Source organism: Hibiscus syriacus, unplaced genomic scaffold (genome assembly GCF_006381635.1).
Source record: "Hibiscus syriacus cultivar Baekdansim isolate YM2019G1 unplaced genomic scaffold, ASM638163v2 tig00110954_pilon, whole genome shotgun sequence".
Classification (NCBI taxonomy): Eukaryota; Viridiplantae; Streptophyta; class Magnoliopsida; order Malvales; family Malvaceae; genus Hibiscus; species Hibiscus syriacus.
Genome location: NW_024062931.1, coordinates 1,518,354 through 1,543,000, shown reverse-complemented (window position 1 = coordinate 1,543,000; position 24,647 = coordinate 1,518,354). Strand labels below are relative to the sequence as shown.

Sequence of the window (24,647 nt, the reverse complement as noted above, 5' to 3'; positions counted from 1 at the left end):
TTGACTTGCCTCTGCAAATCCGCAATCATCACATCCTGAACGCTGCGATCACGACGTTGGGCTTCCTCATTCGGAACCTACTCACGACGACCACGACCACGACCTCCAGCCATTGAAACTGGTGAAATTTCCCAAGAAGATGTTGAAGCTCTAACACCAACTGACGCCAGACAGAATAGTGATTATCCTGTAGGCTAGCTTTGACAGACGATTCACAAGAGAAAATTCGCCCAAAAACCAGAGAAAAAAGTCTCTAGGGTTTAATAAAATATTATAAAATCAAAACCATGCAAAAAAGCAGTCCACAAGCCGGACTGTTATAGCCAAAAATCGTCTTTATTCGAATTTTGCCAAAAATAGCAAAATCCCGAAAATCACTCTAAATTGAAATTCGAAATAAAATAAGCAATCTCCCAAAAATAAAGGCCTAAATCGGATTTAAATTGACTTCCTAATTAACAATCGAAATATTACCATAAATAGTAAAAACTAACTAAATCTAGTGATTCGGAGGGAAAACGGCAGAATTTGAGGTTGAAAAAAAGGTCACATGGAGCGTAGCTGTGGAGAGCGTGCGCGTCGAAAAGAGCTTTCCGGATTGGGGTCTTATGCGGGATTCTGACACCTGTAGCCAAAGTTATGGCCAGAAGACTGAAACATACTCAAAACGACCCCAATGAGGAACATGTTACAATCAATTCCCGCCTTTGCGCTGATCTGCCAACTCATGGTATCTCAGCGCCATCAACGTGCAATCTGACAGCTTAGCATCATCTGTCTCGGATCCCTCTGCATCAATGAGTCTCATCATTTTCTACTTAGAGTTTAATTTTTCTTCTTCTTCAAACTCTGCTTAAAACTCACAAAACTCGACCCAAAATTAAAATTTAGAAGAAAATAATTTGTGACATATAATATCCACCATTTAATCAACATAGAATCATTATAAATATAGTTTATCTCTTCCTTCTCCACCTCTCCACTGTTAGAATTTGAAAAGATACACCCTATCATTGAGAAATCAAAAGATGCATGAAACCGTAATTTTCTCATAAAAAATAAAATTTTGGGACCATTCCACATTTTTTAAAGTTAAATGTCTAGACGTAATATTATTAATTATTTAACGGTAAAATAACAGAAAAAAGAAAGAAACAACTCAAAAATTAAATGATATTAAAATTTGTAAAGTTAAATGACCAGAAAAAAGTATGCGACGAAAGTAGAATGAATCTCTTAAGGTTTGAATTCATTCAATCTGACAAATATCACCTGCCTCAACACAGTGATTCTTGTCTTTTCTTTTATCCGATTCGAAAATTCTATACGTTGGAGCTTAGATTTTATCACTTTTAGCAGATATATAGATATTTTTAAGGATTTAAATTTTGAAATGAAAACAAATGTTAGTATTAGGTTAGAAAAGAAAATAGGAGCAGCGAAAGTGGGGCAAACTTTCGGTCGAATCGCGTGATAACAGTGACGTTTCTTGCTGTTTAGGCAAAACCGCACAAAATCTCTCTGTTTGTAAACTTTGTCACCATTTCTAAATGTTCCTCCTCCTTTAGTGCCAATATTGAATGGCTCCTTTCAAAAAAAGGGCCTATTGAAAAATTTTCTTTACTTCAAAGTTTAACCTGAAACAACTAAATTGATCATTTTTATGATTCAAGGACTAATTTGATAAAGCTGTACAGTACAAAGACACACCAGACGGCCGCTTAACATTTGGAGGGAAGTTTTAATTTACCACGCGTGTCTGCTATCTTTCGATTGTACAAAAAGACAATTATATGGCTAAAATTTTCAACGAACAACTGTAGAATCTTGCCAGGTAAGGAAAGGGAAGAAAATTTATGCATAACTTTCAACTGTTTTGAATCGGAACAAAAAGGGTTAGCTGTATTAGCACTTAAGGACAGTAATTACTTTAAGAAATCTAAAGTAGAAACAAGGGAAAGCATTTCAGACAATGATGAACTGGAAACACATGTGGTCTTTGAATTTTTTCCCCTTGTCTGGAAACGTTTTAAACTAATACAGTGGTAGATGAAAAGAATAAATTAAGAGAAAAAAAAGAGGAAACTCATCTAGCAGACCAAGATTCAGGAATCTAACGCGTACTGTCTGTCTTGTCTGGTGGTCTGAATGTTGTAGGAGAAGAAGGCAATGGCAGTACCTGAGAAGAACTCGAAGGGTACTGCGGTAAACATTGGAGAGGTTCCATGTTCTTATCGACAATGAATTTTAAGAAAGACCCTTGTATATTCTCACCTTGAAGAATATCTTGACCTCCATTTCTATGTACCTTTTTCTCAGCTTCAAGCATCAATCTTCTCAGGAGTTTCTCTTCTGCGTCTCTTAAGAACTGGAACTTTGGAGGAGGTGAAGATCTCAGCTTGTTTAGCTCGGCATCTGTTGATGATTCAAGGAGAGGGTTGAATCCTTGGCGATGATAAAAACCTAAAGGGTTCAAAGGAGGTGATTTAGACGGTGGAGGAGAAGCCATTGGAGTGTCGATGGCTAAAATAAGATCACTCAAGCTCCTTGTTCTTGAACCCTTTCTGCTTTTATCACCTCTAGACCGGCCATCTTCTGAGTCGAGATCTTCTTTGGTTTCCTCCTTGATTGTGAAGAGGAATCTAGGTGGACCGGCGAGATTGTGAAGTCTCATGAGCTCTGATTCAATACCCTCTTCGCCGTAGCCCTTCGGCAGCAAATCCTTGCTTGACCCGAGTTCCAAATCTGGCTCATCAACGCCATTAATGGCTTGGTCTTTGACCAAATCTTGAATGTTGTTGTTGTTGTAGTTGGTATTGGTTGATGCATTCAGAGAAGCAGATTTCTTCCAACAGAACAGCTGAATGAGTTCCTTTGCATATTTGGTGTAATCATCTTCAACTTGTGAGCTTCCGATTAATCTCTTCTTCCACCAAAGCAAGTAGTAAAGCTCAGCAACAAGAGCTAATAAAAGACAACCAAAAACCAAGCTTAAACCAATCCCTAATCCACTGAAAGATGTCATCTTTTGCTTGAAATTCACATCTCCTAGGTACATAAAATCTTGGGTTTTGCTTGAAATTCAGTACCAAAAGTGAAAAAAAAAAGTTAGTCAGATAAAAAAAATACCTTTAAATCACAAAGCTCGTATTTCTAAAGGAAACTACTATGAAATAAAGGACCCTTGGATAAGCTTCACTTTTACTGCAATTCACAGGCTAAGATTCCTTGTGGTGAAGAATAAAGGGGGCAACGTACAAATTTGCCTAAAACACACGCCATAAGGAATCTGAGGAAAAAGCTTGCTGCAGATATAACTTAACCTTTAAGTTCAAAATCTCAAAGCAACAAAGGAACACCACAAAAGTTGTTTAGGCTTACTGCCAATGGAAACAAAAAAAAAAATGAAAGCGAAATTATAATTTGTGGAAATTGAAAACCGAAGGCAGATAGAATTGTCAAAACAAAGAGTGTTGAAAAGAGAGCAAAGAAAAGTAAAATATATGATTGGGGGTCAGGGCAAATCTGTGTTGTGGTGTTAATGAAAATGGTAATTGCTTGGAGAATGCCGCTCACATGGGAAATAAAGCTTTCAAAACGAAAAGAAGGGTTAAATTATAGTTTTGGTCCCTCTGTAATACTCTGATTTAGATTTATTTATTTTTTTACTTTGACTTCACACAATGTAATCACTCTACTTTTATGATTCTCTCGGTAAAGGGAAGCTAAAGCCAGTGCGTCAATTCCTTATGAGAATGACAAAAGGTCATCCATGAGAATCTAGCTTTGGGTTTTGATGGGAAGATGCGAACTAAAGATATTAAGGGGTTGTTTGTTTACTTCAGAATGATTAAGTGTTGAATGATTCAGAGTTTTGTATGAATTAACTCTGAATGTGACATGTTGTTTGATAATGGCTCTGAATGATTTATAATATACTTTTATGTTGAATCATTCAGCACTGTTTTGCTAAATCAGTTAGTACTGAATCATTCAGAGGTGAGAAATAAACTCTCTGAATGTTGAACGGTACAGCATTCAGCGCTGAATGATTCCATTCAGAGCCAAACAAACAGCCCCTAAGTCTCATTCAGAGAATCAATTGTTAAATTGTCTTTTCTGTCGACTTTTCCTTTGTTTTACGCAAATTTATACCTTGATTTCATATTTTATTTGAATACATTCATTTCATGTCTAACGGCTGAAACTGACTTTAGATATTATATGACCAAATAAAATCCTAATGAAGATGGTTTTTTTTTAGCTATTTTGACTCTCCCCCAATTGAGGTTCTTCGAGTTATTCATAGATATATCCTGGTCTGCTTTTCGTGCGGACAGAAGGTTGATCTATTAGTTTAGCCTTTGTTTTTTCATTCCAAAAAAAATCTACCTTATCCGAACCTAACTGAAGGGGGGGGCTTGATGGATATATCCATCCGTGTGACCCATTGTTAAGGATTTAAGACCCACCTGAAAGGGTATTGAACTCGACCGCGATTGATGCCGAACTGAAATTATAACATGGCCCATATGGGTCGGAGATCAGAGTGCATAAGGGACCATTTCCGATCAATGAGACAACTGTGAGGTCTAATCATTTAAGTAAGCTCCGAATACGACTGGATTGGCTAAGCATCAAAAAATTCTCTAAATTGTGGGGGGGGGGGGATACGGCAAAAGTGCAAGCCTTAAAAGCCCCCAGGTGTAGGTTTGGTACACCAAGTACCGAGGCATTTAAGGAGACAACAATAACAATAACAAAACTCTATTTTCCTATGCAATGAGGTAGGGGATGTAAGGTATTAGGTTACATCTAACATTAGGTAGAGAGTAACTTCGTTGGAAGACCTCCAGCAATCAAAAAATTAAAAATAAAGATAAAATACAATGCATGTATAAATAAATAAATAAGTACATAGTTGAACAGATTTCATAAGCAGTCTTCAAATGCGCATCTGTAATGGAAAGTAATCCCTGCAAATAAATCTCTGCGTAAAAATATCTGCATATAGATAGTAAACGTAAGTCCCGACTAAATTTAAAAAGAAGAAACATGAAGAAAATGATACTCAGTAGTCAGTGATAGCAAGCTACGAGAAGGTAAAAAGTCAAATGGGTTAAAACCTAAACTAAGACAATACTACTCCGCTACCCTAATTCTTAGCCTTCATAAATTTTAAGGACAGAACCGTATAAAAAATAGAAGTCATAAAAAATTACTACAAAAGGCATTAAAAAAGTAGACAGAAATGATACATCCTATAGTTTCGAAAGCATCTTTTATAGAGCTAATGGCTCCTAAATTTGGATTTTTTTATTGAATTAACTTGTAAGTTATATTGAGTTATAATAATATCTTATTCCCTTTGAATAAGTTAAAATAAGTGATGGTGTTTGCTTCTCGGTTTCCTTTCATTGTTTGTGGTGTAAGCAACAATGGTGTATTTGCTAGTTTAGTTGTAAAACGATGGTTGGCGTTTAGTTATTGTTAGTAACGGAAGGCCTAAGATGGTTCAAAGTGACCCAAGCGTGCAATTCATTGGGCTGAATCAATATATACACATTTTGGGCTGCCCTATTGGATTCAAGTCATTTAGATTTATTGGATTCTAAGTCTTTCAGATTTAGGGGTCGAATTTTGATTTTTTGGCCCAACAGAACAGTCCAAAAACATTTTCCAAAATAGGGCTATCAGACATATATTTTGGGATCTACGACATTTTCTACAGTGTAGTGACGAGTTCCAAAGGATAATATTTTTATATTCGATGTGTATTATTTAATTATTTTTTACGAAACTCGTCATATGTAACGAGTTTCATTAAAATAATATTTTTACAGTTATTTACTTTAACTTGAACATTAAAAGAAAAAAAGTCGAGGTGACGAGTTCCTTTGGTTTTAAATCTATAATTGTTTAGAAATATTTGAAAAGTAGTTGTTTGTAGCAGTTGGAACTCGTCCTGCCCACAAGACGAGTTTCAACGGTAATTTTGAAAAAAAAAATCACTATAAATAGGAGTGGGGTGAGTTGATAGAGTTATATGAGAATCAAATCTTGTATTTGTGAGAAGAATATTTCATAAAATTTCTGAAAGATCATTTTGGGTATGATTACTCTAACATTGATGATTCAGATTCAAGCTTGTCTTCATATGAAGAGTGGGTAAAATAGTCAATAAAGCCGATTCTTGATCAACATAAGGAGATAAAAATGGAGGAGGAGGAGTAGAAGAAGAAGAATAAAGACTTAGCAAACCGACACATCAATGTCTTATAGAGAGGAATGAAAAAAATGTAAAAATTGAGAGGAAGAAAACGAGGAAAAATTGTTTATTTTGTTGAAAAAATATTTTAAATATATGTAAGAATTTGAGTTTAGTTAAACGTTATTTATGAATAGTGTCATGACCATTTTTTCAATAATTAAATTTTAAAATAATTATGACCTTATTTTGGAAATTTGGGATTTTGATTAATTTGAAATTTGGAGTCGCCATCGACCTTTGGGTTAGGTAGGTTGAATATCTAAAAAATGTCTTTTAAAATAGTTTTAGGAAAAATCATTTAAAAGACAAAAATTGGTCTACGTTACCAGTGATTCGTTTTAAAGAGTTTGAGGTTGATTACGAGTGGGGAAGGGTAAGCATTCCCACAACGCTCATAACTAGTACATTCTATTATATGTTGTCTAAAATGGTGGAATTTTACAAATTTGAATTCAAAACTTAAATTATGATCCTTTTATTTCTATGAATTTAGAAAATGAGTGAAAATCTTTTTGGAAAATAGTTGACTCGATGGAATTGATTTAATTCATTCAGTTTTATTTAAGAAGGGATGTCATCTTACTACGTGAATTAATGGAAATTGAAATCCAGTCACGTTGGACACAATTCTATTAGCCCACGACGCAAGACAACATTGCCTTTGAATATTTTGGAAAACAAGAAAATAAACACATGATTTATGAATGCAATAGTAATAAATGACATATAGAGGATGAATGGAATATTAAATATAATATGACAAAAATAAATAAATAAATAAATGACACATACAATGTTTATATTTACTAAGATTTAAAAATATTGACGGAGTCTTTCACTCGTGCGTCTTAAGGAATCATACTTCAGATATTTGAAGGTTTTCCCATGGATCACTCTTTGTTCTAGAAATTTTCCATAAAATAAAATATAATCTGATTTTTATTAAAATACAAGTGTTTATAAAAAAAATTGAATATATGTATATATATGAAATATACACATGAAATATATGTACATGTACATATAAATATAAATATATAATAATTAAAATATTATAATCAAAATAAATATGCACGTAGCATAATGTATAAATACATATATAAATATAAAAGATTAAAATAAAATAATAAAAGGTGCAAAACCAAATGTATAAATTGAAGACTCAAAATAAGGACTAAACCACGACTCAACGAAATAACAAGGGCTAATCATACAAATAATCCATATCAACTTAAATAGGAACCAAAATAAATATTGGGCAAAATTACAGTGGCCAAAAACATAAATCGAGCATACTCCAACATGAAATAATCTAAGATGACTAATATGCAATAAATCATAAATGTAACCAAAACAAAGCAATTAATGAAAGGTGACTAAAATGAGAGCATAAAAAATGTAAGGTTCCGAATAAAAGAAAAATAAATTTCATTGATGGTCAAAGTGAGAGACTACAAGCGATGAGGGATCTATAGCATGATTAGCCCATCCTCAATATGCATGGGCTCCTCTCCCAAACAGTGTCGTTTTGCGTAGGGTATTAAAGCCCCTCTTATTCATTTTGCTTCATTTTTCATTTCATTTTTTTCTATTTTATTTTATCCCTCTTCATACTTTCTCTACCTTCTCAAGGCTCAGCCAGATGCTCCACCGTCGACCACTGTGGTTCATCTTTGAATTCATTTATCGACATCGGAGAAATGAAAAATGATCATCGATCGAAGCCGATTCACGCCCTGAGTATGAATTTGGGCTCTGATTAGACTAAAACTCTCCCAAAAGCCATAGATCTACAAAAGAACTCATCGGCTTCTTCAACTCTGGTTACCTTTGAGCATTCCCGGTAAACACGAGCGTGATGAGTCTTTTCTTTCTTTTGAATCTCTCACGGGTTTCATTTTTCTATTTGTCGCATTCTTTTCATTCGAATATGGTTTCTCTTTTCTTTCTGACCTATTCCTCTTTCTCTTCTCGCGTTTCGAATTTCTTCCTCTTTTTCTTTTTGAAATTGGTTCCCCATTTATGGTTACTTTACTTGCACGTTTTTAATTATTGAAGCTACAGGGAAGCTCGTCATATGGAAATGATTTCCCTATACTTTATTAAAAATACAGATTTTGTTTATTTTAATATGATTTTTAATGGTTTTTATTTGATTTTTTGATTGATTTTATCAGCGTTAATTGATTTCATGTCAGTTTTCAGCTAAAACGACAGTGGCATAACAGAATCAAACAATAGTAATAGTGCAGGTGGCTCGGGTAGAGACGCGAGAGCTGGGAACTTTGCTGGCTGTACGAGTTGCTAACCCTAGAAATAGGGTTAGCCAAAGTTTAAACTCAATTGGATTTAGGGTTTGTAATATTGGGTTGATGTTGGGTCATTTTTTAAAAGGGTTGCTTTTTAATTTGTCTTTGAGCCATAATTTGGTTTTGTTTTCTTGTAATGGTCTTGTAAATAATAATAATAATAATAAAATAAAATCCAGACAAAACAGGTGTCTACAAATAATTTGCATTTATATATGAAAGTAAAAAAATAAATATGGTTTTGATATTGATAAATTATCCAAAACAGGTACAACAAACAACATGGGAATATAATTACGAAGATTTTATAGACCTTGTCGATATTTTGGAAGATGTAGACAGTGGTTCTTGTTGTGTCCTTCACCTTTTCAGTAGCCACAAAACTTTGGCAAACATTCTCTCGTTAAGGATCATCCATATCAGTATGAACTCGACTAGATTCAGGATGACCCCTCAAATTCTTTCGTAATTATAAATTGGGCAACCATTCTTCAGAAGCTATTGGTGGCCAATACGCATCCTTTGGGAGATACTTAAAGTCACAACTGATATGTTGTGCATAATATGCAAGCTATAATAATCATTAGCATATGCGTGTGGGTCTACATTTGCATGCATACATGCTGCAACCGCGTGAGCGTATGGGTATCTGAAGGCTTGAAATCAACCACAACTACACCATCTTATATTCAGATTACCAGTGTAGATGACATAATTCCCACCCTCATTTGATCAAACAAGTGCTTGGACAACGTAATCAGAATTGAGTCTGGCGAAATTATGAACATACATTAATGATGCATATGTTTGATTTTTGTTCATTGTTTTCTCCAAATTTGAAGCCCAATTTCTGCATTCGTTAATCATTGTCTCTATTTGGGCACCTTTTTCGCTCATACTTTACCCAATCTGAAGTAAGTCTCCTGAACAATACTTGCTACTAGAAGATGTCTAGTCTCTTTAAGCACATAATTGATACATTCAGTGAGATTGGTTGTCAATGATTGTGACGTCAACCCTGATCGTCATATACTTGTGACCATCTTTCTCGATGTAATTCAGCTATAAAGTTATATACCTCATCTCTATATTTCCTCAGATTTTTCAGCCTTGTACGAAAGTTTAGTTGTAGTAAAATGTATCCTAAAAAAAGTTAGATTTAAGTATAATAATAAATGAATAACATTAATAAAGGGGAAAAATAAGTTACATGTGTTAATAATCTTTTTTGTATCTTCTTATTCTTAAAGCTCTTCATAGCATTGGAAGTAATATGACTTACTTACTTCTTGAGTGATAGCATGGGAACGCAAGTTTGACAAAAAGAATTTCCATATTTCCTCAAAACTCATTTTTAACAATGGCAAAGGCAATGGGGGAAAATGTTTCTTCCACTATCTTGTGCAATTGCTAGCATCAAGATGTGTTTGTATACACCATACAGAAAAGTACCATCCACTTGAACCATTTTTTTGTAGTAACGAAAACCTTTAACAGACGACTTGAAAGCCCATAATAAGCCTTCGAAAACTCTTTTCCCTAGGATAACATGTCCATCAAATATGGTCATAAGATAAAGTATAAGAGCGAACAATGGTTCTTGGATGAAAAAACTCTATTGCGTGCAATAGATGTGGAAGCTCATTGTACGATTGATCCTAATCACCATACAATAGTTTCTTAGTTTTCCTTTTCGCCATCCACGACTTGTGGTAAGAATGAATATAACCAAATGTATTACTGATTGATGCTACTATCATTGAAACTGGGATCCTTGAATTTTTCTCCACAAAAAACTTGACGTATGCACATATGACATCAAAATGTGTCAAGGAGATCAACGTACAATTGTGTTGATTGTGGAACCTTGTGACTTCCCACAACATCTTTCGTTGTAGGTATGAGACATGTATCATTCACTTACAACCAACATTATTATTTATACATCTGACAAAATATGTCTTCTGATCAGACTCCACCACATTGAATTCTATATGAGCTCGGATAAAAAACTCATTTACTGTTAGTTGGGCATAATTCTTAGTTTCAAACAAGGACCCAACTGCCAACTCTATTAATTCCTCGTCTGAGTTACCCTAGTTGGTTGCACATATATCCGACAATCAGAAATCTCAGGATTCCTCATGGCATCATAGTTTATGTCATATATTGCAATTGGATTGCTCCACATTTGAGCAAAGTCTCTGAAATTATGTGTTGATAATTCAAACATTAAATAAAAGCTCCAGGTTTTCTTTCAATTTTTTTACTTTATTTAGTGATGAGATATATCTACAAGGAACATCATGTTTAGGGCCTATGTGACATAAACTAAACACCATCATTAGTTTGAATAACTTCGCCATTTGAGATGACCACTGTGAAAAAATTTGTTAGACATAACTTGAGAAAGGTTTTTTGTTATTCAATGCAGTTGTACAAAGTAGAAGTTTTGTGAAAATTCATATAAAGTAAATCAATTTAAAAGAAAAATGAGTTATCATCAATGGTCATTCAATTCGGTGATAGAAACTTTTTAGTGAAATTTCATCTCATAGGTAAAGTAATGCAACATGGCAGAATCTAAGTGTGCCTAATTAATCATCTTCAACTTTTCAGTGCCTAATTAATCATCTTCAGCAACTTTTCAGTGATATATCAACTTGTTTCAGAAAACTTTTCAGTTGTGATAAATCACTTCATATAATAAAAACATGTATTTCTCATAGGCAAAATAATGCACCATGGCAGAAACTTTTATTGCCCAATTGATCATTTTCTGTAACTTTTCAGTTATATATCAACTCATTTCAGAAAACTTTTTAGTGATGATATATCACTTCATATAAGAAAAACGTGTATTTCTCATAGGCAAAATAATGCACCATGGCAAAAACTTTTTAGTGCCCAATTAATCATTTTCAGTAACTTTTCAGTGATATATCAACTCATTTAAGAAAACTTTTCAGTGGTGATATATCACTTAATATCAGAAAAACGTGCATTTCTTATAAACAAAATAACGCACCATGACAGAAACTTTTCAGTGTTCAATTAATAATCTTCAACAACTTTTCAGTGATTTATCAACTCATTTTAGAAAACTTTTTAGTGGTGATATATCACTTCATATAAGAAAAAACGTGTATTTCTCATAGGCAAAATAATGCACAATGGCATAAACTTTTTAATTCACAAAGGTTTCATAAACCTATTAAAATGTGTGAGGTGAAAGCTATTTTACTCATTTAAAACAAAAAAAAATCTAAAACAATTATAGTATATCACTTTTCAAGCTTGAGGTTTTTGAGAACATGACAACTATTCATGTAAATGTTTTTTATGATTGCAAATCTTTAACCATGTGTTTTGAAAAAAAATGTTCAACTAGACAAGTTAAATTTCAATATAGAAGCAAGGGTTCAACTCGGAAGCAGTAGAAGAATATCATCGTTATATTATAAATTGCTACTATCATGGACGAGGTTTCATCTAAGCGATAATGTCGACCTTGCTGATATGATTGAGGCATACTTCTATAATTCATTGTCTAATATCGATTTGCTTGTAAAATTCGCTAATATCGACCTTGCTCGTACGGTTGAGGATGTTGCTTCTAGCTCAAATATCATACCAATTCAGACAAATGACGAAGAAACAAACATGGATGATGGAGACCGAGAAGCACGGTTCCAATTTGTACGTGAATGACAACAAAAAAAACATGAAGAATTGAAAAACTTAATATTACTTTTGACGAGTCTATTGATTATGAAGATTAAAACATCATAACGAATACTGTTATATTTATGATTTTATTTACTGTTTAAGGTGTGTGTAAGGTTAGTTCTATTTACTTCCTTAATGTAATGTATTAAGGTTGTTGTTTTTCTTCTTCTTAATGTAATGTTCATGGTTCGTTATTTTTGTCTCCATATTGTAATGTTTAATGGTTTAAGTTAATGTATACAATTTGTTGTTCTTTAAAATAAGACATATTACAATCTACTTAACTTTTCAGTCATATATCAGTATGACCGTTAGAACTCTTAATATTAAGAAAATAAAAACAACAACTGAATATGATCATTCAAAGGAAGTCACCTCAGCATTAAGATTTTTTCTAAATATAATATTAAAAAACAAATACGAAAAAATAATATTATTTTAAAGAAACTCGTCACCTCCAAAAAAAATTCAATTATTAAGTTTAATTTAATAACCGTAAAAAATAATATTGTTTTAATTAAACTTGTCAACACAGGTGACGAGTTATATAGAAAATAATTAAACAATACACACCAAATATAATAATATTATTTTTTAAAATAAAAAAATATCGTAAATCTCAAAATAAATGCATAATAACCTTATTTTATATATTTTTTTTGAGGGCTGCCTATTGGAAAAAAAACCCCTAAAATTTTAATTTATTATTTTCTTTCTAGAACCCAATTGGAGTGTTAGTTCAAAAAACGTCTAAAGCAGTCCAGTTAGAAGGTAATCAAATTCAAACCCATAGCGACCAGTTTTTTATTCCCCAAATTTAATGGAGATAATGACGTGGAATAACCCTATTGGCTGTGAAATCCACCGTAAGAAATGCGCGCCCAGGATCTCTTGGTGGTTCGTTTTATTTCATTACACGAGCCATAAAAATAATAAGGATAACTCCAAAAAAAAAGTGTCTGCCATAACCTCATCTCATCGCAATTTCTCCCCCACTCATGACTTTCTGAAAACTTTTTTCGTCAAAAAATCTTTCATCAAGCAAAATCCATGGCGAGGACTCTAATTTCATCACATCCCTTCATCGGCACTCCACTTCTATCATCAAAAAGCTTTCGCCGTGGTGGCCTGTATACACTCCCTAACTCTAGACTTGCCTCCACCAGAATCCGTCTAAGCTTCAACGAAATCCCTCCGGTTACTTCACTTGATTCTTCCGTCGATTTCCAAGCACTTTTTACCAAAGCCGAGAGCCTCCTATACACTATCGCCGACGCTGCTGTTGCGGCGGATCCAGCCGCCACCGCTGCCGGGTCCACTGACGCTGCCGCGCAGAAAAATGGTGGTTGGTTCGGCTTCATCGCTGAATCAATGGAATTTGTTCTCAAGGTAAAGCTTCTCTCCCGAGTCCCCGTGTAAACACATATTCCACATATCAGAAACTAATTATTGATGAAGTATCTAACTAAATATTGCTGAATTATGTTTTTTTAGGTGTTGAAAGACGGATTATCGGCATTACACGTGCCTTACGCGTATGGATTTGCGATTATATTACTCACGGTTGTAGTTAAGATTGCTACATTTCCTTTGACAAAGCAGCAGGTTTGCCTTTGGTTCGACTTGTTTAGTTAAAGAAATTGCTTAAAATTTAGATGTGGTTTTGATTATTTCCAACTCGAAAGTTAACAGTTAACGATGGTTTTTAGGTGGAATCAACGCTAGCTATGCAAAATCTTCAACCAAAAATAAAAGCTATCCAACAAAGATATGCTGGAAATCAGGTAATACGGAAGTTTGAATTTGATTACTTACTTTTTTAATAATTGGAAAGGTTCATTTTTTTCTCTCTTTTGATTCAATTTAGGAGAGAATACAACTCGAAACTTCTCGCTTGTATAGGCAGGCTGGGGTTAATCCTTTGGCAGGTATCCTTTTGATTAATCACTTGAAATTCTATGTTTTTTCTTCCATATTTAATTAAATTTAGGTTTTTTTTTCTTTGTTGATATCTTAGCTTGTAAAAACCGGTGATACTATGATAGAGAGTTTATGATGGTTGTATGGCAATTGACTTGAACTTAAATGTTAGTATTATTTTATAAAAGGGAGTGAAGAATGAATTTATGATGCAATGATTCTAGTGCCATTCTTTCTCTTCAGGCCTTTTGCCACTTTTCATTTTTATGGAGGCCTCAAGAGTCAACTCTTATAGTTATTAGCGTCATAGGAGATATGACAATGCTCATCAGTATCTTAAAACTTTGTCTTTGCAGGTTGCTTCCCTACTTTAGCCACTATTCCAGTCTGGATAGGCCTGTATCAAGCTCTTTCAAATGTGGCAAATGAGGTAATAAAGTGGTTGACGTAGCATTCTGATTTGCGAGTGATATTTGGAGAACACTTTCAGATGTTAAATAACTTTCATTACTGATTGCTGCAAATTTTTACTCAAAGGGATTGTTGACGGAAGGCTTCTTTTGGATCCCTTCGTTGGGTGGGCCAACTACAATTGCTGCTCGACAAAGTGGGTCTGGAATTTCTTGGCTTATTCCATTTGTGGTAATGAACTTACTCCCAAACTTTGACGATTAACAATTCTCTTTGTTATTTTTGTAGTTTTCAGCATTTTGGATTTCCTTGCTTTTTTTTTTTGTATCTTATACTTGTCTGTGACAGCTCTATATTTTACTAAAATCTTCTTTTTAAATGCTACGGAGGTGTTAAAGAGACTGATTGTTGTTACTTATTTAATTATTTTAGTCTCTTTGGTGTTGATTTGTTTATTAACAATTGTGAGAGTGAGACCTCTATTTTTGAAGATTGAAAATATTGATCTTACCTTTATAATTACCCTAATAATTTGTAGTATATTTACCTCTGGTTTCCTTGGATGAAAAAAAATATGATTATAAATTTATAATAGCTACTAAATTTGTGTGAAGCTATTGGCTTAACTACATTTTGCAGCTGGGATTAGAATAAGAATAGCAAATTAGAGTTTTGAGATGTAGCTTCTGTTGACCAGGTGCAGAAACCACATTCTTCCTCTGGTTCATACATCTAATTTTGTTCTCTAACATATGAGGGGCAATGATCATGTAGGATGGCCATCCACCATTGGGTTGGCATGACACTGCTGCATACCTTATTTTACCTGTGCTTCTTGTCGTCAGTCAATATGTTTCAATGGAGCTGATGAAGCCGCCCCAGGTAAGAAGAACAGCCTTCATTACTTCCATTTCATTCCGATTTGACATATTAATTTGGTTAATAGTTTAAACCTCTCAACTTTTTTTGGACAGACGGATCCAGCCCAAAAGAATACACTTCTAGTTCTCAAGTTTCTTCCCCTTATGATTGGTTACTTTTCGTTATCTGTTCCGTCAGGATTATCAATTTACTGGTTGGTCTCTTTTAGCACTTTTACTGAAACCAATAGACTTAGCAATATGCACTTGGCTTCTAGTTTGGTTTCTGATTGTGTCACAAACATATAGTATATGCAGTGGCTTTGTATGGTCATCATTCTGATCCATGACTGAAACATTTTATACTTGCACTTTCATTTATTTTACAATGTTGTATGTACCAACAGAGTAGAGCATTCAAAATTCAATTTTTCTTGTATTTTTAATAATTCCTTTTGAGGTTGGATGTAAATATGCAATTGGAATTTGCATATATATGAATAAGATACGTACTGACTTTGGATACGAGAATAAATTGTCCCAGCTTCATTGCTTTTGATTCCCTCCGTATTTAATTTTGAGCACTAACCTCTATATCTCCACATGTACTTCCATCTTCATTTGTTTTCACATCATGCTGCATCATATGTGTGAATTCTGTCCTTGTTTGTCTTTCCTGTTGAACGTGTCTAAACATGTTGAATGTCTTAGCCTTCTAGATGAGGTCATTTACTTGAACACTATAAACTTTTTCCCTTTTCCGAAATAGTGGTACACCCAACTTGCTTTAAAAATTCACCTTACTATTCAGCTATGTGGTTTGTCATTTCTTAGATGTGCCCATTTTCAGGTTTACAAACAATGTCCTTAGCACTGCACAACAAGTGTGGTTACGCAAATTAGGTGGTGCAAAACCTGTTGTTGATGAGAGTGCTAGTGGAATTATTACCGCAGGACGTGCAAAACGTTCAGCCGCTGAGACAGAACGTCGCGGGGATAGGTTAGTCCCTGGCTTTTTAAATGATAACAGGGTTCTGTTTTTGCTTCAAACTTAGCATGCTGTAAAACAAATGGAAATTAACAGGTTCAGGCAATTAAAAGAAGAAGAGAAGAAGAAGAAGAAAGTAAGCAAGGCTCTATCAGCAGATGAGGTTCAGGCTTTAGATTCAGCATCTGATTCTGATGGGGAGTCAGATGATGAGATAAAGGACAAGGTAAATTTCTACTTTCAGTAATTAGAGGCTGCCCTTTTCATTTTAAGGTCTCCCTAATCCACGTTTGGAATTTATCGAAGATTTAGTTCTCACCATAAACAAATGGGTATAGAGCCCAATGCACAGTTGATGCTGGAGGAATATTACTATTTTCTTGAACTTGCCATATGTTTTTTGTTACCCTACAGAAGATAATGATGACTTGTTTAGATTGATGGCTGTCAAACAGAATTTTCTTACAGGATCATTTGCAAGGTTTTAACTGTAGAAAACAGACAAGTCTGTTATTTTTATTCTTGTGTACATTCAGTAGAACATATTACATATTTATATACAAATTATGCCTCTAAACTAGGAAACTCTAAGAAAGGAAACTAATCCTAGGAGATGTAATCCTTTGAAATAAGGGATTGAAAAAACAGAAAATAATTACATAATCTCTTAACTTAAGGGATTGACAACTCATTTCTATAATTCCTACACTCCCCCTCAAACTGGTGTATATATGTTGTATATACCCAGTTTGCATGACATCTCATCAAAAGTCACTCGTGGAAGGGCTTTGGTGAAGATATCTGCCAGCTGTTTCTTCGTCGGAATGTACTACAGTTTTGCAACTCCATTGTTGACCTTCTCGTAAATAAAATGTCTGTCTATCTCAATGTGTTTCGTTCTATCATGCTGCAGTGGATTTTTTGCTATACTCATAGCTGATTGACTGTCACTAAAAATCTCAAAATTCTTCTTGTCATCTAAGTCCAGTTCTGTGAGCAGTCTTTTAATCCACATTCCTTCACATATTCTGAGAGCCATTGCTCTAAACTCTGACTCAGCACTACTTCGAGAGACAACAGCTTGTTTCTTACTTCTCCAAGTCACCAAATTACCCCAAACGTAGGTACAGTAGCCACTAACTGATCTTCTATCAGTTAATTCACCTCCCCAGCTTGCATATGTATAAACCTTCACTGTTCTGTCTTGATTTTTTCTAAATATAAGTCCAGCTCCTGGGGTAAATTTCAAGAATCTTAAAATTCTGTTAACAGCTTCCAAATGTTCTTCTCGAGGATCACTCATATGTTGGCTGACAATGCTCACTGAGTATGCAATATCAGGTCTGGTCAGTGACAGGTAGATTAACTTCCCAACTAACATTTGGTAGGATTCCTTGTTTACTGGATTTCCAGTCCTCTCCTTGCAAAAATTTCAAGCCTGGCTCCATTGGAGTTTCAACTGGTTTGCAGTCGAGCATCCCAGTTTCTGCAAGAAGATCCAAAATACTTACGCTGGTTTATGACCAGCCCTTCCTCGGACCTTGCAACTTCCATACCCAGGAAATACCTCATACTCCCTAAATCCTTGGTTTCAAACTCCTTTGCAAGATTCATCTTTAGCTTTTCTATTTCTTCTATATCACTGCCAGTTATAATCATATCATCTACATAGACAATTAGGAGGGTTATCTTACCACTCGGTGTAATTTTTCTGAATAATGTGTGATCTGCTTGGCTTTGTTTGAAACCATTCTGTGTCATAGCCTTAGCAAATCGATCAAACCAAGCCATGGGAGACTGTTTTAAGCCATATAAGGATTTATTGAGCTTGCACACAGTTTCTTAGTGACTTTTCCTTCTAATCCGGGGGGGACCTCCATGTATACCTCTTCTTCAAGGTTCCCATTCAGAAAAGCATTCTTTATGTCCAGCTGATGCAATTTCCAGTCCATGTTAACAGCTACTGATAACAATATTCTGATGGTATTCAATTTTGCAACCGGTGCAAAAGTCTCCTGGTAGTCGATGCCATAGGACTGAGAAAAACCTTTAGCAACCAGCCTTGCCTTGTATCTTTCCACACTCCCATCCGAATGATATTTGATTGTGAATATCCACCTGCATCCAACAGCTCTCTTCCCTTTTGGCAAATCTGTCAAACTCCATGTTTTATTCTTTTGCAATGCTTTTATCTCTTCTTCCACAGCCTTTTTCCACTCAGGAGATTGAAATGCTTCTGTCACATTTCTTGGGATTTTCACAGTGTTAATACTGGTAGTGAAGGCCCTGAAATTATACTGTAATTTCCCATATGCAACATACTTATTTATGGGATGAGCAGTGCATTTTCTTACCCCCTTCCTAATAGCAATAGGAAAGTCATCAAGATCAACAGTAGTAGCCTCTTGGTTACCATAATTGCCTTCTGTTTCAGCTGCAACAGGATCCGAATCTGGTTCTTGGCAAATGCTAGGCTGACTGATTTCTTCAGCAACATCTTTCCTTCTTCTTGAGTAAACACTGAGTTGTTTCGGTTGGGGAGTTATGGTTTCAGGGTCATTGTTAGGTGCATTTTTGGTAGTGGTGGAAGGTGTTTTGCACGGACTAGAGTGCTGAGATAAGGAGGAAGGTAATTCATCAGAGTTATTTAGGTTATTCCCATCACCCTCCCTAGGAACTGGGGCAGTGCTAGCCGGCTTTGGAGAGACAGTAATAGGTAAGGAAATGATAGGTTGTAAAGAAATATCGGTTTGAACAGGTTGAAATTCCTTGTAACTAATAGGCTGTAAAGAAATATCGGTTTGAACAGGCTGAAATTCCTTGCAACTCTCCCCCTGAATTTCTGTTCCTGAAAAATAAGGTTGGTTTTCAAAAAATGTAACATCAAAGGAGACATAGGTCTTTTTGGTGGAAGGTGAGTAACACTTGTAACCCTTCTGACTCGAAGAATAGCCCAAGAACACACTTTATGGACCTAGGATCTAATTTCCCTCTGTTGTGGATATGAACAAAGGCTGTACACCCAAACACCCGAGGAGAAAGACTTGAGTTTAAATGTTTAAAATGGGGATACAGCTGAAACAGAACCTTAGTATGAATTTTGAAATCTAAGGTTTTACTTGGCATTCTATTGATGAGGTAAGTGGCTGTAAGAAGAGCTTCCCCCCAAAGATACTTAGGAGCATTAGCAGCAAACATAAGAGACCTAGTAACATCTAGAAGATGTCTATTTTTTCCTTTCTGCTACCCCGTTTTGTTGAGGTGTGTTGACACAAGAAGTAAGGTGAACAATGCCTTTTTCCTTAAAGAAATACCCAAGGGTTTTATTCAAATACTCACTCCCATTGTCACTCCTTAGAATTTTGATTTTGTGTCAAATTGGGTTTCAACTTTTGATAAAAACTTTTAAAGAGAGACTCAACCTCAGATTTTTCTCTCATTAAGAAAACCCATGTTGTCCTAGAGTAATCATCTATAAAAGACACAAACCACTTATACCCAGAAATACTTTTGACAGGAGAAGGGCCCCAAATGTCACTATGGATGATGGAAAAAGGTGGTGTTGGTTCAAATTTGGCTGGAATATATGGTTTTCTGGTGTGTTTGGCCATTTGACAAATTTCACAGGAAAACAAAGATGGATCTTTATTAATGAATAAGTTCGGTAACATTTTGGAAAGATAGAAAAAATTAGGATGACCTAATCTAGAGTGCCATAACATAATTTTATTGGTATTGAGATCAGAAGATAAAATTGGTTTCCTAAGAGCACTAGATAAGGCATGATTATGAGATGCTTTACCTCCAAGGGTGTACAATCCTTTGCCCAGCCTAGCACTGCCAATCACCCTCTTCGAGCCCTGTGTCTGAAAAATGCAACCACCAGTACCAAACACAACATTACAACCAAAATCTTTAATTAATTTGCTGACTGACAACAGATTGTATGCAAGTCTAGGAACATAGAGGACATTATGAAGTAGTAGATTTTTGTTTAATGTAACAGAACCACTCCTTTGACTGTAGTGAGAGAACCATCTGCTATTTTGATAGAAGCTGGTAAGCTGCTTTCACTATATTCCTCCAAGATATTAATATTTCCTGTCATATGATCTGATGCACCCGAGTCTATTATCCATTGTACCGAGGAAGCATATGGATTATTTCCATCAGTAGTAGTATAAGTCACATTTGTAGGCTTGGCTGTCATACTGCTCAAAATCTGCTGCAGTTCCTCTATCTGTTTCTTGCTAAAACTGCTTGAGGAATCATCTTGAGAGGCAATATGAGGCTCCTTTGAAACCTGGACCGTGTGTGCTGCCAATCGGCTGGTTTCCGTGCAGCTTCCAACATTGATCTATCATATGGCCTGGCTTCTTACAATGTTCACACCAAAGGCGATTTTTCCTCTGTTGCTTTGAAAATTTGAAAACTGAAATCTGAAAATCAGATTGAGAGGGGCTGGTCTGGGAAGTGATTTCGGATGCTGAGGGATCCGGATTAGCCATGAAAAAAATAGAGTTGAATAGGAATTGATTTAAAGAGAAGCGAAAATCGGATTGATCGCTCTAACCTGATACCATGTAGAAAACGACTGTAGAAAACAACAAGCTGTTATTTTATTCTTGTGTACATTCAGTAGAACATATTACATATTTATATACAAATTATGCCTCTAAATTAGGAAACTCTAAGAAAGGAAACTAATCCTAGGAGATGTAATCCCTTGAAATAAGGGATTGAAAAAACAGAAAATAATTACATAATCTCTTAACTTAAGGGATTGACAACTCATTTCTATAATTCCTACATTAACCTTGCAAGTTGAATTCTATGAAGTCATTAGCGATGATTATACTACTTTAGCTGTCAGTTATTGATCTTCTAAATTGTCATATAGGGAGCAAAAAAAGAAGCAAGAATGACATGGGAAGCTAGTCATCTTTAGGAAGAGATGAAATTAATCTGTGACTGCGTGTTTATGGAAGCATGATTACACGCTCAAAGTTTTGACTTTATGGTACCTGTAGGTGGGTTCCACTGCGCAAAATCCAATATTGATTGAACTATGAAATAAAATCAAACATTTTCTTTTGTAAGTTGGTGCAAGCACGATATGCTATTAACATGGGGAGGATTAGTTAGTAACATGAGTGGGACATCAGCTACAACCACACCTGTCTTGTCTATATGCATAGATGAAAGTCTATTCGACTGTGGTCAACTCTAAAACAGCACTGGTCATTCTCTTGTTCTAGAAGAATATATGTAAATTGCATTACCTATTTCAGAAGTAACAAATCTATACGGGTATGGGAGGTTTGGCTTTTCTATGTCGATAAACATATACTTTATTTTAGGCTTTTGGTGTGATGCTTTCCTAATATTTTACCATTTGAAGTTGGGCCAACTACTGCCGGTGGATTAATGCAAATCTGAAACTTCACCACATTTCGCTTGTTAAACCAACTACTAATTTCAAGTTTCTAACAGGATGGTGAGACTCTTGAAGAAGCATATGCTTCCAATGAAAGCAAACAAGTCCCTAATAATTCGCAGCCGAGACGAAGCAAGAGAACTAAGCGGAAGCGTGCTGTATAAGAAGATTGTACACTGAATTATTTTAGCTTAGGGTGAGTTGTGCATATCTAAAGAAGTGTATTATTTTTATGTAGTGGCAATTTTGATGTTGGCTCATTCAAGATATTTTGCAAAATCATGAAAACAACTGTCTGATTAAAAAAAACACCACTTCCATGCTCCAGAAGGCCCGTATTTTTCTAATTTCAGTCGTTATTCAGGTTGAGAAAATTTTATTCAATCGTGACATTTTCATCTTTTGGTATGTTGAGCTAGCTAAGCATTTCAAGTCTCATTCCTGGAAACATTTGTGATAGGGATCTTGTACTGTTAAACATTTGTGATTGAAGCATATAATAGTACACCAATACTTGCTTTTTATCATATTTATCTTTAAAATTAAAATTCTTTTCCTACAAAGAGATATCTGACCTCCAATCCAATTGGTATTTCCTTATCCTATCTCCCACATTGGCTGTCGCATCCATTGTCTTATTGCCTTGGTGGTGGCCGGTGATTTTCTAATGGGTTCGGTCCGGATTGGGATTTATGAACCTTCCTCATTTTAACCTGCTTTTTCATCATTTTATTACAGTAGTAAGGAGACTTTTAGTGAATGGGCTTCATTATACTAGCTACTTGAATGCAATAGTTTTAATCTGAAAGAGACAACACATCTTACCCATGTAGGTAATACATGTCTAACACTTGAGCTTGGCGTTAGGTTTCGAAGTCTGAACTTGAAGTCAACTGTTGGCACTAAAGAGAAGGGGAAAAAAACATAAATTCGTTACAATTTAGAATATAGAAAAATATGGAAAGCCTGCTTGATGTAGTAGCATGCTATGCATCGAATGCTGAATAGAGAGAGAGAAGGAATGATTGCCTGATTCAATGGCTTGAACATTGATTTGGTAACCCTGGGAGTTGAGAATCTATAGAAGAACGTAAATCAGAACTTGCTCTCTCGTCTTATCTAGGTGGTTATATCCGTTAGTTGCTTTATTCTATTTATGGGCTCTTACAAGAATGGAGGAGCATTTTAATGATGCATTTTCTGTAATCATAACCAAACTTGAAAATATATTTAAGAATGTTTGTTAAAGGTGGATTATGTACAAGATTGTTAAGATAAAAAATTTCTGTGTAACATGATATCCCACAGCTTATGCATGACTGTTCCTCCCAGCGTGAACTCATCTTTTGCCAATAGATACAAGCAATACAAAGATGATGGACATTCGGTTAACTTTAATTTATAGTCTGATTTGTAATTATATGTAATATGTGGTGTATTTATTATGTATGTTTGTAAGTTGGATTGAAGAATCAATGGTGTTGAACTGCAAGTTGTATTTATTATGTATGTTTGTAAGTTGGATTGAAGAATCAATGGTGTTGAACTGCAAGTTATCTGTAATAGTTTCCCTGCACAAAATATTGGCTTTGGCTACAAGATGCCTGTTTTAACTGAAAAATCTCTCGCAAACTACCAGAGCCAACAGCCACTATTTCCAACAACAATATCCACACATCTACAGTATTCAGAGAACCCTAAAATGAAAAACAAAAGCAACGAAGCTGGATTTTCCTAGTAGAAATTAATTGCATTCTCGGTGAGCTTTGAGTTAAGGGATTCCATCGTCGATGATTACTGAGTCGCTTGTCATAGGATCACGCAAACCGTATCCATCCCAACACAGTACATGGTCCCTGTAGCCACCATTCTCATTCAAAATATGATTCATTGTTGGAAGGGGCCGGGAAAGAAACCAACTTACAAATGAAATATGTAATTCCCTTCATATACATGGTTGGCAGGCGGATCACGGAGACCCTGGAATCAGTAGGCGGATCAGATAGTGTTCGTAAACAATCATCGAACCCCTCAAAAAGAACTTACAATCTTCTCGCCGATGATTCTGTTGCAGCCTTTGCAACGGACATACACCACTGGAAGATTATGGCGAAACAAACCAAAGCGATCGGCCCGCACATTGACGCTGTATAGTCAAAGAAGCACATAGATTAAATTATAATGATTCTACTTTATTATACACAATGAAATGTAAATGAGAGGTATCTTACGCGCTACGGAAGAGAACTCCATTGGCCGGGGTCGGCCATTCTACCTGAAATTTTGGTTCAAAGTAAGTACATATCCTACAAGAATTGAAGTTGCGGTAAGTAAATACAGAGAAGAGTAGATCCATACACAGGCAAGGCAGTCGTAAAGAGGGGCGAGGTTAGTCCTGATTGTGAGCTGTGAAAAGGATTCAAGCTTCTTGGAAGGAGAAGGGTTTTATATACACAAAATGTTAACCGATTGTTCCCTTTCTTCGGTTGTAACTGTCAGGGCGAAAGGATCTCGCGGGTAAACTAAACCCTAAAATCTTAAACTACCGACGGGCTTAGTTAAAAATGAACTTTGACGATGACAGTTACTTCCACGTTGCGGTTGTAATATTTTTTTATTAAGTAAATGCTATTACGAATAGTATATGTTCTAAATATTATCAATCATTTGATAATAAATATTCAATCATTCTATTATAGTCGTTGAAACTCAAACTGTGTCC

General features: G+C 35.1%; 2 protein-coding genes across 5 annotated transcripts; one reads left to right on the top strand and one right to left on the bottom strand.

Moving 5' to 3' along the window:
- Positions 1-1,940: 1,940 nt before the first annotated feature.
- Positions 1,941-3,543, bottom strand: LOC120148182. Of its 2 annotated transcripts, XM_039161354.1 has the most exons (2): positions 2,609-3,543; positions 1,941-2,536 (listed from the first exon to the last, which is right to left on the bottom strand). In XM_039161354.1, the coding sequence occupies exons 1-2, from the start codon at positions 3,056-3,058 to the stop codon at positions 2,114-2,116; spliced, it is 873 nt and encodes a 290-aa protein (XP_039017285.1). In that variant the 5' UTR covers positions 3,059-3,543; the 3' UTR covers positions 1,941-2,113. The 2 variants fall into 2 exon arrangements, with proteins under 2 accessions (XP_039017285.1, XP_039017284.1); XM_039161353.1 differs by having other exon boundaries at positions 1,941-3,543.
- Positions 3,544-13,237: 9,694 nt separating this feature from the next.
- LOC120148135 (inner membrane protein PPF-1, chloroplastic-like) lies at positions 13,238-22,401 on the top strand. 3 transcript variants are annotated; one of them, XM_039161320.1, is made up of 12 exons: positions 13,238-13,698; positions 13,804-13,914; positions 14,019-14,093; positions 14,177-14,237; positions 14,586-14,659; positions 14,767-14,871; positions 15,415-15,522; positions 15,615-15,715; positions 16,351-16,500; positions 16,585-16,714; positions 21,982-22,121; positions 22,345-22,401. In XM_039161320.1, the coding sequence occupies exons 1-11, from the start codon at positions 13,360-13,362 to the stop codon at positions 22,087-22,089; spliced, it is 1,362 nt and encodes a 453-aa protein (XP_039017251.1). In that variant the 5' UTR covers positions 13,238-13,359; the 3' UTR covers positions 22,090-22,121; positions 22,345-22,401. The 3 variants fall into 3 exon arrangements, with proteins under 3 accessions (XP_039017251.1, XP_039017252.1, XP_039017250.1); XM_039161321.1 differs by having other exon boundaries at positions 22,341-22,364; XM_039161319.1 differs by lacking the exon at positions 22,345-22,401 and having other exon boundaries at positions 21,982-22,299.
- The last annotated feature ends 2,246 nt before the right edge of the window (positions 22,402-24,647 follow it).